Source organism: Glandiceps talaboti, chromosome 10 (assembly GCF_964340395.1).
Source record: "Glandiceps talaboti chromosome 10, keGlaTala1.1, whole genome shotgun sequence".
Classification (NCBI taxonomy): Eukaryota; Metazoa; Hemichordata; class Enteropneusta; family Spengelidae; genus Glandiceps; species Glandiceps talaboti.
The window spans coordinates 13,910,220-13,927,776 of NC_135558.1; the positions used below are offsets into that span (position 1 = coordinate 13,910,220).

Below are 17,557 nucleotides of genomic sequence, written 5' to 3' on the forward strand. Positions count from 1 at the left end.
AGAAAATACTTGTGACCCAAGGGTGACAAAGGCCCCTTAGGTCACTCGCATTTTCCTTGCCAGAACAAAGAAAAATATTGGGAATAATGTCCAAGTATTGAAACCTGTCAAAGCAGGTCAAGGCCTATCTGTAATGATGATGTCACTGGTTTTAGGTAATTCAGTACAGACATGGATAGGTATTAGATGAACAATGAATATTCATGACCCTCCATAGACTCTCACAGTCCTCGAAGCTTCGCATAAATAGCTAAAACTTGGGTTGTTTTGTATGTATCTACTGCATAATTGTACTTCGTCTAACACATCAACAAAATGTTAGCCCTATGAGATCGATGAGGGCGCACAGTACAGGGATACTGAGATACTAGTATACAAGTACAATTATGCAGTAGATACATACAAAACAACCCAACCCAAGTTTTAGCTATTTATGCGAAGCTTCGAGGACTGTGAGAGTCGAGACCCTCCAGTGTTCATTACCTTCAGATGTCATATACATTATACATATTCATTTATGACCTACAAGGCCAGTGTGCAATTGCTAGACTAGAGGCAAAACATATGGTTTTTTTTTGAAATTACGCAAAATTTGGGAGACGCAACATCATGAAATGACTCCAAAAGATGGATGTAAATCCATGTACCTGGAATGGAATTCCCCTCCCCTTTCAGGCTATGATCTAGTTATTGTTATGGTGTTGAACTTCTTGAAAACCAAACATTTTGTAAACAGACCATGTGAGGTCTTGACCTCTGAGTACATATACCTCCATCTATACAAATGCTTCTGGTAACACTATAGTGACTACTTACTGGTATGTCTAAATATTTTGTTCATTACTACACAAATCAAACATCACCATACCAACGCACACCATAACTTGACAATTTTGAAAAAAAACTCTTCCAAGCACACAAACTGCAAATACATTTTTGCATAGCAACAATTAGTGTACATATCCCTAACTCTGTTGCTATGCAAAGTGTATGCAAATAATTCACCGCCATACTATACATTTGTTCCTCAAATCAGCGTGCCTTTATTATAGACATGATAATAAATGTACAGCACATAATTTGAAGTAATTCCTTTGTTGTTATTAAATGTTTTACTTCTTCTTGGACACACCAACAGTTCTTCCTCTCCTACCAGTAGTCTTTGTGTGCTGGCCCCTTACACGGAGACTGTAAATAGAAATGAAAAAATTTCACTTTTTAGAGTTAAGTTTAGACAAATTGTTAGGGGTTTTCAAGATAAATGGTTTGATAAGAACAGTTGTATGGTCTCTTTGCATGTACATGAATTGCTAAGGGAACTTCAAATTTGTTTGTGAATGTGAACTATTATAGTAAAGTGGCCATACAACCGTTCTTATCAAATGATGGAATGTAATACAAGTCTCTGTATTTCCAACAAGCTGTGCCAAGTGTTACTATAATCTAATTCAGTTGTTTACTTTCCCTGTTTGTAACAGATTCAGTATGTCCATGGTCTGATGTCTAGGATTGTCAAACCTATGCCATAAAAGCAGTAGCCTGTGAATGGCACTGAATGACCGACTTTGAAAACACCCGTCTCATTCAGCTGGTCCTGTCAACTGTAGCAAGTTGATCATTACCATTTGAAAATTGACGCAATTAGCCACACACCCCAACGCTGTTAGCAGAACACCTCCATAGCTGATTAATTACATACGTCAGACTGTTTGATTTTCAGAATTATGTAATAACTCTCCACTGTGCCTAATCAGCTGGGGAGGTATTCCGCCAACGGCTTCTGGAAGGTGAGGCTAACTGCATCGATTTTCAAACCATAATTATCTACTTGCTACAGTTAGCAGGATAAGCTGAATATGACCAGTGCTCTCAGAGTCAGTCATTCAGTGCCGTAAACATGCTATAAAGCAGAAGCTTCAACTTTAGAAAACTTAGGCCGAGTAGAACGACACTTCTGTTTCTTCCTCAAATATCCATCAAATACTTACCCCCAGTAATGACGAAGACCTCTGTGTGCACGGATTTTCTTCAGTCTCTCCAAATCTTCACGGAGTTTGTTGTCCAAGTTATTAGCCAACACTTGGCCAAATTTGCCATCTTTGACGTCTTTTTGCCTGTTGAGGAACCAGTCTGGGATTTTGTATTGACGTGGATTGCTCATAATGGTGATGACTTTCTCAACCTACCAAAGAGAAAAACAAGTCGTATGAAATTCACAGCTTCATCTTAGGTAGTGTTTTCGCTAAGAGTGGTGGGGTAAAATATATATATAGCTCCCAATAACATTACCAGATAGACTTGCGAGATCTGTCGTTTGTTTCTGGTGATGTAATATGCTCCCATATTGGGTAGTGAGTGGTTACAACAGAAGATCAATGATAGATCTTCCAGTCAACCAGAATGCCCCACAAAACGGAAAAGTACAAAATACAAAAATGTACGCAAGTTTTACCTGACATCCTCTTGATTATCTGGATTCCTCAATCTTAGCAAAAACACAATCATGTAAGTTTGACACAAAACTACCCAATCAATAGACATTTACTGAAGACTATTCACCTGTCGAGTATGTGTCCATATATATTTTAACTGATTGGCAGACCAATTGTGGTGTGGAGCTGTATCTAATATAATGCTAGACATGAGGTTTCACTGCAGAAAGCCAGTGGAGATATTTGACTGTCTGGTATATTGAATACATTGTCAGTATTCTGAGATGGTCATGAAATTCAGAAAGTTGTTTTCTGTATGTGAATAAACCTGTCAGTCAATATGCCTGGGACTTTTGTCATCATTCATCATGCATATATACTTTCAGAGTTTCACCATCATTTTTGTTGCAGGTCCCAGATGTCATTCATCCACTCAATTTCAAACAGAATCTCTATTTGACCCAAACTAATGCTTCTGCATAAGCTGTGTAGCTTTTGACTACTCACCTCTTCCTCAGTGAGTTCACCAGCACGTTTGTTGAGGTCAACGTCGGCTTTCTTGCACACAACATTTGAATAACGGCGTCCAACACCCTACAACAAAACAGAATTTATACTTGTCAGTGACACTTGATTTATAATAAAGATGAAGTGTTTTGAACAGAAGTGCCAAGATGCAAAGTTTACTTTACTGTTTATGTTGCTTAGTCTTAATGTTCTGATACGGCACTTGTCATAGCGAACATACATGAAGTTGAAGCTGGCTATCAAAATGTTACATACACAATATGACATTTTTCTGTGTAAATTAGGTTGTCAACATGCATTAGCCCTGACAGGTCACAAGATAATTACGGTATCCGTGTATGAAACCATTCCTGTCATTCACTTTACAGAAAGGTACAATTTTTCTTCCAAACACAATTTAGTCATTGTCAACTTGAATTCCATACCCTGAGGTTCAACAACAAATTATTTTCAATAAAATAAACCAGTCCTAGACGACACAACTACAGTCGCCATTACTACATGTACCTCACCACTGAGTGTCGCGTCAGTGCAGTAATGTCGTATCTGCTATGCAATTGTAATTTGTACAGGCAGATACGACTTTACTGCACTGACGCAACGTAAGGTGGTTGAAAACGGCACCTTTTGCATGGTGGTTGTAACTGACATTTCTCTAAAATTCTTGGTACCTGAAATAGAATATTACTGCCTAAGGCTTAAAGCGCATCATAAAAATAACGAACATTCAATTTCTTGTTCGACACCATAACTTCCGATCCATATGCATTACTATAGGTGGGCATGAGAATAAGTCAACCTTCTATTTTGACCCCCTAGCATGATGTAAAAAGTGATTGCAGGTACCGAGAGTTGACTTGTCCTGCAGTAACTGCAGCAATGAAGACAAAGTTAACTAAACTAGTCTATACCACTACAGTCTACCAACTCTCACTGTACCCACTCTGAGCAGTGAGATTTAAAATTCTCAACGTCAGGATTTATCAGTTAATATCTACTCTTTACTTAGCTATGACATATTGACTTTAGAAATCTACCCATCATTTCATAACAAATACCTCATTATCTCAGACAGTGACTTGAGAAATAAATACATTGAGACAATGACAATGATACTGCTAACACGTTCTGTACATAGGGTACTGTGTTGACTGTTGTAAACAAACTAACGACCCACCTTGATTGCAGTCAAGGCGAACATTATTTTACGTCGCCCATCGATGTTTGTGTTCATAACACGAAGAATGTGCTGAAACTTCTCTGGGATTACTAGACTCTGAAACCAATGAACACATAATATGAATGAATGAAAAAGAAAAGATTTGAGTTAGTCGTATAATTCATCGTGCATCTACATCTTGTTGTAACACGGTTGTCAATACGAGGATCATTTGTGAAGGAAACACATCTGTCGGACACAAGGTACTGAAAAATTTGGCTACGGAGATAAACTAGTATCTTGGCATTCATTTGATGATGTTTAGCACCATTCGCACTTTATTTTTGGGCAGATGATGACAGATTTTTGCATGAACTACAATAATTCACATACCCCCATGATGGCGGCTGAACCGGAAAAGAGCGTCTTACCAATAATGCACCGCGAGCACAGCGCCCACTATTGCCCTTTTGTTATCTGGTTTTCAATTGGATCTTCCATCCAGCATATCAAAAGTAGATATATATAAGTATCCATAACTTTGTAAACTAAAAATGGTTGTGTTATTTCGCTCATGATAATCTACTTCATATTTTTGCACGATTTTAATTTGTTTTAAGCTAGAAATCAAGTAACCAATGTAAAATGATAATCTCTTCCGCGTATTCAATTCCTTATTGTAACCAATCAGAAACGTTGTAACATTTAGTACTGATCCCACTTCACAAAAATGGCAGTCCGCAAGGCAGATGTGGACGAAATGGCAGAGCATGGTAATAACGAGGTAAATACCAAATTAGATATTATTTTCAAAAGAGATTGAGCAATCGTATAATACAATAAAGAATATTCTGTTCATTTGTAGTGATATGCATAATATCTAAATCTTAGATATTTCATAAAATCAAAAAATCGTCGTCGTCAACTTTGTGATAGTTCATGGATATCGAGAAATTGAGTAAATTTGTTATGAGATAGTGTCTACTATATTTCACAGACTGTGTCATGTTTTAAAATCGGTAGTAATAATCAAAATGGTCTTTCAGAGGTTTTGTGAAGATTACAAGCAATACTTTACATTTAAAATTCAACCAAAAGTGTTTTGAAAATTGTAAACAACATCTACAGGTAGTCAGTGGGCCTGAGTGGGTGCAAGGAGAAAGGACGTGTTCCTACCTCCATATAGTTGGTGTAACCTTAGTCCTGTTTGCATACGGAGTAATCCGGGACTCGATTCTGACAATTGTCCGGACTATTTCAGCAATATAGACTCGTGCACCGCCTGTAAGCAGGGCTAGAGAGTCAAGTCAGCAATATAGACTCGTGCACCGCCTGTAAGTAGGGCTAGTGTAACCTGGCTGAACTTACATGTAAAGTAATAGCTAGTATGTAACTCCAAAGGTAGTCCAAAGGTAGTCCTGCTGGCTAATGGTATGCTATGGGAGGAAAGGAGTCCCCATTACTCATCTAGCCACACGACTATCACAGAACATGAGGGTGCACATTGTGTACAATGGCATCAATCCAGTTGATGTATAGGAATAATATCTACAAGTAACTGACAAGTGACACAATTTGATATGTTCAGTTTCAGAATGAAGAGCTGCCAGAATTAAACCTAGGTGTGCTTGACTTAACATCTGATGAGTTCATTCTAGATGAAGTAGATGTACACATTCAAGAGAATCTTGGAGATGAACTTGTCAAAGGAGCCCTTGAATCGGTAAGACACTCTTTTATGTAGAGGATACAAATGTTTTCAAATGAGAATATATTCACCAGCTCTACTTACTGTCTTAGAGTTAACCCTTCACAACAATGAAAAACACAAAAATTAGGTGCAATACTAAAGATACTTTTGAACACTAAGTGTTGTATGGCTAGATGAAATATTGTTCATATCAACACAGCTTCAGCCAAGACCGAGAACTGATTACATTAGGTACCAGTGATTTGAAATTCTTAAAAAAAAGAAATGGACAAGGTTAAAGGACCTAAACCATCTTTGAACTTGGACATAACCTGTTTGACCAGGCCTTACAAGACTGTCCATCAGCCTTAATTCATTTGACCGGTTTTTTACTAGCCAATTAGTTTCCATTTTAGGAACACTTTGACACATTACAGTAACTTTAATGCTGATTTATTTCTACTTCCCTCTATTCTAATTCAGGGTGTGGATTTGAGACACTACTCCAAACAGGTAGAGAAAGAACTTCAGCAAGTAGAGAATGCTTCTATTCAGGACTGTATCCTTTGTATTACCACCATAGTCTGTATGCAGAGAGAAATCAATCCATTGGTAGGAATATTGCTCTAAATCTTGAGTGTTGCAAAAGTTTCTCATTCAACGTATGGATTGTAAATCAGTATGTTCAACAAAATTGATAAAATGTGATCTATGTTAATTTTGTTGACACTGTCACAACACACTCACTCACACACACACACACACACACACACACACACACACACACACACACACACACACACACACACACACACACAAACTGGATGGGCTCAACCGAAAGGGTTTCCAACTAGCCTTCACCCTGTTAACACAGCATCACCAGGTCTGTACATATAGTTATATATGATATAGCTAAGGTACATGTATAATGTGTTGGACAAGTTCATTTTAACCTTGACACTGCCCACAGACATTAAGGAGAGTCAAAACATTGCCAGTCTACATAACCAGATATCAGCATGTGACACTATTTTAGAGGTGAGTAGTACACATTGTATCACGTATACCTTCCTTTTTTTGGGGGGGGGGGGGGGGGGACTCAACTGTAACTATAGCAGGAAGCTGACTGTTGCTATAAATAATGACCATGCAAACATCTCATGACTAGTAGTGAGAAGGCCCCTTAGGTCACTTGTATTTCACTTGGCCAAACAAAGACACACATATTGGATAATGATATCTAACATAAAGACTTGTTAATTGGTTCACTTCCAGAGAATGGAAGAGATGCTGAGCAGCTTTCAGTCAGATCTGGGTAGTATCAGTTCTGAGATTCAGACTTTACAGGAACAATCCATATCCATGAATATCAAGTTGAAAAACAGACAAGCTGTGAGAGGAGAACTAAGTCAATTTGTAGATGAAATGGCAGTACCAGAAACAATGATAAAGTAAGTGTGTATAAAGAGAAGTCTATTTGTAGATGAAATGGGAGTACATTGTCGGTGGCTGTGTGGTCAAACCATGTGTATTTGTTACCACTGCAGTCAGAGTCATAGCATGGTAAGTTAGAAGAGTGTCTGTAGATTGATCTCTACCGGGTATTACCCCAACAGTCAGAGGTTTTCCCAGAACTCTTGAATTTCATCCTGCGTAAATAATGACCTGTCCTCATTTGATGAGGGGTGGCCTTCGCTGAACTTCTTTGGAGACAAGTTCATTGACTTTGAAAAGACGACCCAACGGGGCATTATGAAAATTGCAATGAAGCGTAAAATACATTTTTGATTGTCAGTGTTATAGCATAGACAGTTCACATGTAGTTATCAAGATTTAGAGCTTTGAACTATCTATAGCTATGTCAAGGTGTCAAATTTGATATAAAGTTCAACTGTATGTAATTAATAAATTGTGTTGTTTATTTTTAGTGTTATACTAGACACCCCAGTAACTGAGATCCAGTTTTTAGAACAAATCCATGAGTTGAACCACAAAGTGAACTTTGTCAAGGAACAGTCTTTTAAAGATGCCATATCTTGTAGAGATGTGGAAGATATCCTCCATAAACTCAAAATCAAGGTAAGAAATTATTATCTGTTGTCAGGATTGACATTAATTTGGTGGTTTTTTTTTAGTAGATTGTAAAAATGTTAGTATATGTGTTGGTTTGAGAAAAAGAGATAGAATTGGCATTACTCGAGTAAGAAAAGTAGTTGATTTAAAATTGCATTTGACAGATATGTGTTCACTCTTAATGTTCTTGGCCAACCCACATTTTATGCATGCCTACATCACTTCATCTGAAGTTTGCAAAACTTAATAGGGTCACTGCATATTCAAGTTGTTCATGCTTGTTGTATGAAGCTGACGCTTCTGTCCAACATTTGACAGGCGACAGGATTTTTACTAACAAGGATATCTACTTCATTAGCATCGACCCTGTAAGAAGGAATTTTAAAATGAGAAGGTGATCATAGGTATTGTGTTGTTGTATTGTCTTACAGGCCATAGCAAAGATAAGAGAATTTATCCTACAGAAGATATACTCATTCCGTAAACCAATGACCAACTATCAAGTGCCACAAAATACACTACTCAAGTACAGGTATGGTATTTCAACAAAACTCTGTTATCATATAATATTGTTTCATAAGGGACGATTGCACAATGTCACACGAGCTCAACAATTGAACTTCCTTCATTTAACGGGGGATGGTTTCTGGCATCAGTGTGATTGCTGAACTTAATTTTCACATTTCTAACCAAATTTCGAAAATTTTACACCTTCACTCATAAAATTTTCTGTATTTGCTACTGAGATGTTGATAAGTTGATAAAAATTTTACTTCTAAATGTGAGATACAGTGCTGGATTTCCGGTAATATTTTGATGTGTTTACCATCAACTCGGTAAACAGGTCCATTACATTGCATCATGTTTTTACATTGCATTGATCATAGTGGTGTGGCCGCTACAGTTTTCATCATAGTTTACATTACCGATATGTATAAATATAAATGTGTGATGTCACACTTGCGAACAGTCATTAGGGGGAGGGGGGAGGGTGTTTTGTCCTAAACGAACGATGTTCGTTTATTGAGCATGTGCAACATTGTGCAATCATCCGTAACTGTGTATGTGATATTGGTATATATGTTTATGTGATATTGGTATATAGTGGGATCGCACTGTATATTTTCGAATTGGCAACTCTGATGCAAAATATAAATTTGATAGATACAACAACAGTATTAAAAAGTGTTCCCTCCAGCTGATGCGAACCCCGGTAACAGACAGGGAAATCAAATAAAACTACATAGATTGCTGATTGTCAAACACAGCACCATGAGTTTAATGGGGCAACCCTGGTAAAATATGGTAAATCAGGGAGAGTTTACCAGATTTACTACTCACTTATTATAGATTCATTAGCTGTATCTGGAGTATTATTTTTTCGATCGGACAAACAAAAATATATTACTAAAATTAAGAATAATTACTCATTGTACATGGTAATTACAGATTGATTTTATCCATAAGTATTGTAGTATAGTCACAAGTTGAAATCAAGATCACATTTGGGCACTAATTTTAGGGTGCGGACCCAAAAATCAATTTGATTGGAGTTCTTGAAACATATGTGTACAGCTACACAAATATGTTTGCCCACAGGTGATTCAAAACTGTGCAGGATGTATGATATGAGTAAGTCATTATATTTCACAAAACATTTTCAAACATTATTCTTTTTAGCGGCACTAGCAGAAATACAATTGTAAATAGTGAATGCATATTATACTTATAGTTTGAATATTAATTATATACAAATATATATGTCCTGTTAATGTCTACATAGATACGCCATTTCTTAGCAGTCAAAAAAAGTGTGAATACATTTCTACAACTTTTCACCAATGTATGAATTAATTTCGTATCTCAACACTAAATCTATCTCTTCTCAGATATTATTTTGAATTCCTGTTAGCCAATGAGAGACACGTTGCCAAGGAGATACGTGATGAATATATCGACACAATGAGTAAACTTTACTATTCATATTTTAAGGGATACACAAGTAGATTAATGAAATTGCAGGTAAGTTTTCCTGCTTTTAATATTTTTCCAGATCAATTTTTTTCACAAAATAAAAAATGCTGTTTTGGTAGTTAAACTGTTCATTCAAAGGCTTGTTAATATTTACCTTCTTGAATATTACTATTTTCAAATTCATGCTGTCAATATTTTCTCATGATTCTGCCCACAAAGAATTATCTTTTGATGCGAGAACAGTGCGAACAACTTGGAAAATGAGTGGTAACTTTGTGTCTGCTGTCTTTAGACTGTAGTTTACTACTATTCTGGTCCTCACTTCCGGCCTCAAAATAGTGTGAACAGCACTCCTAGTGGCCAAATCAGGAAATCTTTTTATTTCTAATAACCACAGTATGGCATATTTCTGACATGACATTTGGGGATTGGGATGGGCGGGGGATGTGGGTTTGGATGGGAATGGTGATGGGATGGGTTTTCAAGGAGTTATTGGATGGAGGTAGTATCGACAACACTTCAAAGATAATTCAGTATTCCTACATTGTATGAGTGTACTTATCACAACAATGGTCTAATATTATGACTTTTTTTTCACTAACAGTATGAAGAGGTAGCTGATAAGGATGATTTGATGGGTGTTGAAGACACTGCCAAAAGAGATATCCTTTACCTTGAACCTGTCTATCTTGTTTAATTAAGCTGTGTCAGTTCTAAAACCACCACTTAGATAAATGTGTAATGAATGTTTGACAAAGTTAGATATGGAAAGATAGTGTTCTGTAGCAAGCCAATGTAATAGGAGAGTTATTGTCCTGAGAAAACTGCAGTGAGACAGCCCCCTCCCCCTCCCCCTCTCCCCCCTCCCCATTATGGTATACTATATCCTTTATAAATAATGCAACAAGCAGTGTATTTATCTCATACTGTGTATTCCTTGACTTCAAAGTAAGATTCTTCTCTTCAAAACCGTCTCTCAAGAATCGATCAACAGTGTTCACCCTTGGTAACCGTGGCGATATTCTGACAACAGATCTTGAAGGTGCCATCCTAGTTCCACATGCCGCACATAAATCTGAACAAAAGGTGAGAGGTCAAATTCCATGACTAGGATAGGGAAATGGAGACAAAATCAAGAGTTATACTCTAGAAAGAAAATAATCAGGATCACATTCAGTACATTGAAGGAACCAATACTGGTAAATAATAAATGGAATAATACTGTGCTATGAATTCAACCTTTAATTCTTAAAAATATGTTTAATGTGTAAAGTAATTGTTGATCAATTCACATAGTGAGTTTAAACTATCCAAAACCATCCAGAACTTGCTAAATCATACATAATATATTTTAGTCCATTGACACTCTCCATGTATCTATGGAGGTCGCCGCGCCAGTCATCGGGATGGCTCTTCCTTCTATATTTCAACTACAGAGGGCAGTAATCATAATGCTGGTAATACAGAGGGTGTCAATACTGAATACTTGGGTGAATACTAGAGAGTCCTTACTATGTATGTGTATTATAATGTGCTAGTCCAAACTTCAGAACAGTATGACAGTTACAATTTACATTACTTTATAAATAAAATATGCTTTCTTTTACAGTATACGTTTGAATGCCTATTCCGCAGTCAACACTATGCTTTATTGGATAACTGCTGTCGAGAGTATCTGTTTATATCAGATTTCTTCATGGTAGCGGGTAACAATGCCCAGGATCTCTTCAATGCTATCTTTGGCAAAACACTAACAATGTTCTTGGTAAGTGATCAATTTATATACTGTGGATGTCAAATGTACAAAGAGATGCAGGTAGTCTGTTGTAAAATGGTATTCCTGGTTATTCTAACAGAAGAAAAAAAAAGACATTGAAATAGTGAACATTAATACAAACAAAAAAGTGAAATCTTCTACAATACTTGCCTTCATTACAAGTAGATCTGACTTAAAGTGTACGTTTGTAAATGCAAAGATGTGTGTTGATAAAATATAAACATGTGAGTTCTGTGGTGGGGAGGATGAGATTGAAGAAAGGGAGAGAGAAGGTTGGAGAAGGAGAGGTGGGGGAAGGTGTAACAGAAAAACTGGATTACAATTTTGTTCAATCAGACAACCAACAATCCATTTACTGAAAGTTGTCATAATATCAATATTTAGACATTGTTTATGGTAATCAGAGGTTGATTTCATCCAAACTAAGTAAATTTTACTATCCTAAAGGATATCATTCGAACTTCCCTCATGCTATAACACACAGATCTCTTTCTGTTTGATATTGTATAACGTTGATTATTTGATGATTATTTGATGTTTCCTCTCTGTTTTGTTACCATTAGAAACATATGGATATGTACACCCAAGACTGTTATGATTCCATAGCTATCATACTTTGTATTCATATCATACTACGATATCAAGTCATCATGCATAAAAGAATAGTACCGGCTTTAGACAAGTAAGTTATACACACACCCAGCATAATTACAGTTCCCACTTATGAGTTATTGGGCTAAATGGAAACACCTCTCCAGGATATGAAAACGGTTTCATAAACTTTGAGCTATGGAGAGTCATTTCATGATTAAGCATCGCATAAATGTCAAAACGATTGATTGACAAGAAACACCAAATTCAAACTTGTTTCATGTTCATTGTTCTAACAGTGGTCCAGTGTTGCCTCATGGGAGTTAGCAGGCATGCATATGTATTAGATTAACAATAAATATTCTTAGACTGTTTATTTGAATGTAAAAAAGCACTTAGCAGTTGCACAGTTAATGTTACAATCTTATCTAACACAGCCTATGTTTTGTTGCAGATACTGGGAGACGTTGCTAGACATGTTATGGCCTAGATTCCAGTATATCCTAGAGTTAAATATCCACAGTATAAGAGACACAGATCCACAAAAACTTGGTACAATTGACATGAGACCACATTATGTAAGTTGTAGTGTTTTCTAGTCTTAATCAGCTATAATCAGTGTGCCCTCTAAGCAAATTTGATGTGCCACTGACACATACAATTTCTAGTGACGCACCAAAATTTGATGTTCCCCTATCTCTTGCTAGGTGGTGACTCACAAGAAATCCCAACATTTTGACTCACAACAACAAACTTTGGCTATCATGAGAGGGCACACTGCTGTTTGTGATGTGTTTTGCTAGAGTGTTCCATAGTCTGTTAGTGTTACTGACATTGTTACCATCCTCAACAGTGTTTTGATAGAGTGTTTCATAATCTCTTACTGTTACTGACACTGTTATCATCTTCAACAGATCACCAGACGATATGCTGAATTCTCAGCAGCAATTGTAAGCCTGAATGAAAGCTTTCCTGATGAGAGAGTTAACAAACTACTTGCACAGCTACAAGCCGAAGTGGAGAACTTTATACTCAGAATGGCTGCTGAATTCCCAAACCGTAAAGAACAACTGATATTCCTCATCAACAATTATGACTTAATGTTGAATGTAATTATGGTGAGTTTGTCTTTTCATCAATGATGAATTTGTCGACAGAAGAAACTATGTATTTAGGTCTGTAAATACCTGGTTACAACTTAAAGATCTACCCAAGTTGCCCGCCACACTTACGGCTAAAGCTGCCTTAGTTACAACTGAAACATTTGGTGAAACAGTTTTGTCAGATACAATGACTTAATCGTAATGTTGTACACCATGAACAGTATTGAATCACCTGTGGGTAAACATAGTTGTGTAGCAGGACACACAGTATGGTGCAATATATACAATCTAATTGATTTTGGGGTCCACAGTCAAAAAAAATCAGCACCCCCAATGAATTACAATTTCAACATATTACTATACTACTTATAGATAAAATAGACTTCTAATTAACATATATAATGTCTAATTATTGGTATTTTAACAATTTACAATGAATATATTGTTGGTTGTTTGAAAAAATTATACTCCAGTTACAGATAGTGCAGCTTCAAATATGTAATGATATATGCCAGGGTTTGAAAATTACAACAATGAAAAACTGTGCTCACACACCAGCTGACCTGACTATTTTACCAGCTTTGTGGAATATTCTTGTACAAAATTACAAATATTCAGAGTTTACACTCATCGTGCATAATTTATACAGAAGCTTGAAAACAGTATACATTTGCATACATTACAGGAACGTACAAAGGATGATTCCAAGGAGTCTGAAAGCTTCCAGCAGCTTCTCAGTGCAAGGACTCAGGAGTTTGTAGAAGAAATATTGTCTCCATACTTTGGTGGACTGGTCACATTTGTCAAAGAAGCAGAGTCATCGTTAGAGAGAGGACATACAGAACAACTCAAACGAGAAGAACGTAAGTATTGTATTGTTACAATGTTTCTAGTTTGAATTTGATCGTCTGAAAAGGGAACAGTAACTACACTTTATGGTCACATAGGGTTACACACTCATACAACAGGAATGCACACAGCAATCATTGAATAAGGCAGGTTTTTGCACTAATATTTTTTTTTCTCACCGATCTTAAAGGCCAGGGTTTCAGTCCCAGGTTCTCCCATTAGTACAATACTATCAGTGGAGCCATAATGATTAGATAGGATGATTCTTCTGTTCTGGACAAACCTTTTCTAAAGCTCTGTCAGACAACTATCTTTCACACCAAACTAATTCTCTAATGTCAAACGACAATGTTGATAAAAGTGTAAAAATGTAAGTGGATGTGTGTGCGCGCTATTTTTAGTAGTTTTAAGCATAGAGACCCTACATGAAATATCCCATGTGATGCCAACTGTCAGTTGAATTTAAGGTTTCAACTAACACTTTTTTTTTTATCTCAGTCTCCATACAAAGCCTTGTATATCTACAAACATACACTAACACTACATTTTCATTATCAAAACTTTCATTATGTAGTGTTTACAATTACAAGTTATACCAAACAGAGCCATCTATAGTCCAAGATTCACATGTTGAGTAGTTGCATCAGCCACCATTCTTACCCTGCACATCACATCATATCTTACAGACTATGCCATCCACAAATATTTTATCTTAGTAATTGGACCATAACTAAGGTTTAAGGCATCACATGTTATGAATATAATTATATTCAACTTTCAGGCCGAGTACAGCAACTAGTCCGAGGATTTGCCAGTGAATGGAAACAAGCCATAGAATTGATAAATCAAGATATCATGAGATCTTTTACTAACTTTAAGAATGGAACACAAATATTACAGGTATGTATCACAACACTCTAGAAGAAGGTGTCTGAAATAAGTTTGAATGAATAAAGTCTGTATGAAGTCAGAAATGGAGATAGAGAATAAGGAATTGAGATATTGCCATAATTGTGTACTGGCAATTTTTGTAAAATATTTTTTGAAACTCAGAAGATTTCAAGTCATATTTGTATTCTTTACTTGAAAAAAAGCCAACAATATAACCAATATGTCCCAGAAATATGCAAGATGACTCTCTCTTTCATTTGTTATCTTATTTCCTTCCCTGTCCTCATTTTCCCATGATATGTTTTACCTGATCTTGATCACAGGACTAAACATAGTGGTGTGTAAGTGTTAATACAATGATGGCAAGAATGTAAAACATTTGCCTGACTAGTACATTAAATACACATTTGTATTCAACTAGGGAGTTGGGTTATGGGTAGGAATAGGGTAAGACTCCCTAGCATAAACCTGATATCTGTTGGCAATGCTAGGTGTGAATGTAGAACAGTGGACCTACTGTACAATATATATATATATGCACATTTGTATTCAAGCTAAGGAGGTGCGTAAGGGTAGGGATAGGAATAGGGTGAAGTTCATTAGACTCCCTAGCATAAACCTGATATCTATTGGCAATGCTAGGCACAGATATACAACAGTGGACCTACTGTACGATAGATACACATTTGTATTCAAGGTAGGGGTTAGAGTTAAATATAGGATATGAATAGACTCCTTGGCATAAGCCTGATTGGAAACTTATCTACATTTGTGAAAATCTGTCAGACATATGTCCATTGCATCCAAAGCATATGTCTTGTTTCACTTTGACCTTGTTCTGATTCTTATTTCCAGGGTGCACTGACACAGCTGATCCAATACTATCACCGATTTCAAAAAGTGCTTTCACAGAATCCATTCAAAAGTATGCCAGTGCGCAGCGAACTCATTAATATTCATCACGTGATGGTGGAAGTCAAGAAACACAAACCAACCTTCTAGAACAAATCAAATCCATATAGATGTAAATGCGAATTTTGTAAAAATTCTGTGTCGTAGCAGCCATACCTACCCTGAATACGTGACTCCCCCATGAAACAGTTTACTTGAGAGAGTAATAGTGGTTTACATAGCACATGGAGAAGATTGTAATGTACATTGCCAACGTTGTCAAGAACGATAACTCAAAATACAGGCCAGCTGATAGTTCTTGATATTATTTGAAAAGAGTAGGGTAGCTCCAAAGATATTTAGTCTAATATAGATAAAAGAATGTTGGAGAAAGCATTGAAACTATGCTTTAATGTTACTAAGGAAAGGTTTGTTGCAGCTGTATATACCAAAATAACCCACTTTTATATATAACAAATATATGTGCAATATTGTAAATTAAAAAGTCATTGTGAACAAGTTGAACAAACTGACGCATGAATGTCAAATTTATCACCTCACCTTACATGGACTGATGTACAGAATCCTACTTGAGAGACCGATGTACGGATGTCAGTTTTATGACACTACATGTGATGTATGTATATATGTAGAAAACTCAGGATTGTACAGAACATACTAAAATATGCCATGTTGTGCAGCCCTATTTGTGGAGTCAAAATGAGTGAATGGTTAGAGTGGTTGGCTTGGAATCTGCATGCAGGTTCGAGCCACATCGCTGCCATTTGTTTCTGAATGCCTAAAGTCCTTGGGCAAAATTTGAACCACAACTGTGCTTCAGTCAACCCAGCTGTACAATTGGGGACCTGGTAAGATGTAGGTTGCAATGTGAATACTTTAATCCTATGCGCTTATAGAGGCTGCAATGGATTGTATGCTTCCCAAGGTGTTCAGGAAGTATAAAGGGCCGTTGTACTGCTATAGATCTGTGCCAGTGGTAATAATTGTAAAGCTCTTTGAGCACAGAGCAGGAAAGCACTATATAAAAATTAACATTATGATATATTCATGTAAACCTGGAAATTTTCACTACTTATTTTCACTAATTTTGCTCGAAAACAAAAACACAACAATAAAATGTGACTAAAGTGTCTTCTTGGCCTCTTGCGCATGAAAACAATGTACCAGTCTGGCAATTAGTAAAAATTAGTTTTTGAGAACGAGCTGAAGACTAAAAATCGCAAACAATTTAAGTAGCGAAAATATCAAGGTTTACAGCATATTAGGATTATTATACAATGTGGCATGACCTGGCTTATCTTACAGTAAACAAGACATAGTTTATAATCGTGAAATATTTGTAAAACTATGTAACAATACTATGTGAAATAAAAAATTGAAATAATGACAATTTTCCAGGGTTTTAAAATCTTGTGATTTTGTGTATTAATCATATTTATAACTCTGAAACTGACAAGGGGTTGTTATAAATTATGTACAGAAATAGATTTTATTGATGATTATAGTGGATGCTATTATATATTATATTATGATAAATTGCAAATTATGAATTATTATATAAATGAAAATTACATTATT

At 36.2% G+C, this 17,557-nt stretch overlaps 2 protein-coding genes across 2 annotated transcripts; one reads left to right on the forward strand and one right to left on the reverse strand.

Moving 5' to 3' along the window:
- Positions 1–1,028: 1,028 nt before the first annotated feature.
- LOC144440910 (small ribosomal subunit protein uS13) lies at positions 1,029–4,536 on the reverse strand. Its single transcript, XM_078130365.1, has 5 exons — positions 4,513–4,536; positions 4,138–4,236; positions 2,940–3,026; positions 1,989–2,182; positions 1,029–1,188 (listed from the first exon to the last, which is right to left on the reverse strand). The coding sequence occupies exons 1-5, from the start codon at positions 4,516–4,518 to the stop codon at positions 1,113–1,115; spliced, it is 462 nt and encodes a 153-aa protein (XP_077986491.1). The 5' UTR covers positions 4,519–4,536; the 3' UTR covers positions 1,029–1,112.
- Positions 4,537–4,864: 328 nt separating this feature from the next.
- LOC144441066 (vacuolar protein sorting-associated protein 52 homolog) lies at positions 4,865–16,943 on the forward strand. The gene is made up of 17 exons (XM_078130587.1): positions 4,865–4,903; positions 5,708–5,842; positions 6,293–6,368; positions 6,780–6,847; positions 7,085–7,260; positions 7,738–7,888; positions 8,314–8,414; positions 9,772–9,904; positions 10,461–10,518; positions 10,809–10,942; positions 11,466–11,621; positions 12,197–12,315; positions 12,679–12,802; positions 13,139–13,342; positions 14,013–14,190; positions 14,958–15,076; positions 15,923–16,943. The coding sequence occupies exons 1-17, from the start codon at positions 4,880–4,882 to the stop codon at positions 16,067–16,069; spliced, it is 2,103 nt and encodes a 700-aa protein (XP_077986713.1). The 5' UTR covers positions 4,865–4,879; the 3' UTR covers positions 16,070–16,943.
- The last annotated feature ends 614 nt before the right edge of the window (positions 16,944–17,557 follow it).

Coding starts and splice junctions, on each gene's coding strand:
- LOC144440910 (XM_078130365.1), bottom strand. Junction 3,027..4,137: donor TCGCCTTGACTGCAATCAAG/GTGGGTCGTTAG, acceptor GTTTTGTTGTAG/GGTGTTGGACGCCGTTATTC. Junction 1,189..1,988: donor GGTCTTCGTCATTACTGGGG/GTAAGTATTTGA, acceptor TTCTATTTACAG/TCTCCGTGTAAGGGGCCAGC.
- LOC144441066 (XM_078130587.1), top strand. CDS start 4,880: ATGGCAGAGCATGGTAATAACGAG. Junction 6,848..7,084: donor CATGTGACACTATTTTAGAG/GTGAGTAGTACA, acceptor GTTCACTTCCAG/AGAATGGAAGAGATGCTGAG. Junction 14,191..14,957: donor ACAACTCAAACGAGAAGAAC/GTAAGTATTGTA, acceptor TTCAACTTTCAG/GCCGAGTACAGCAACTAGTC.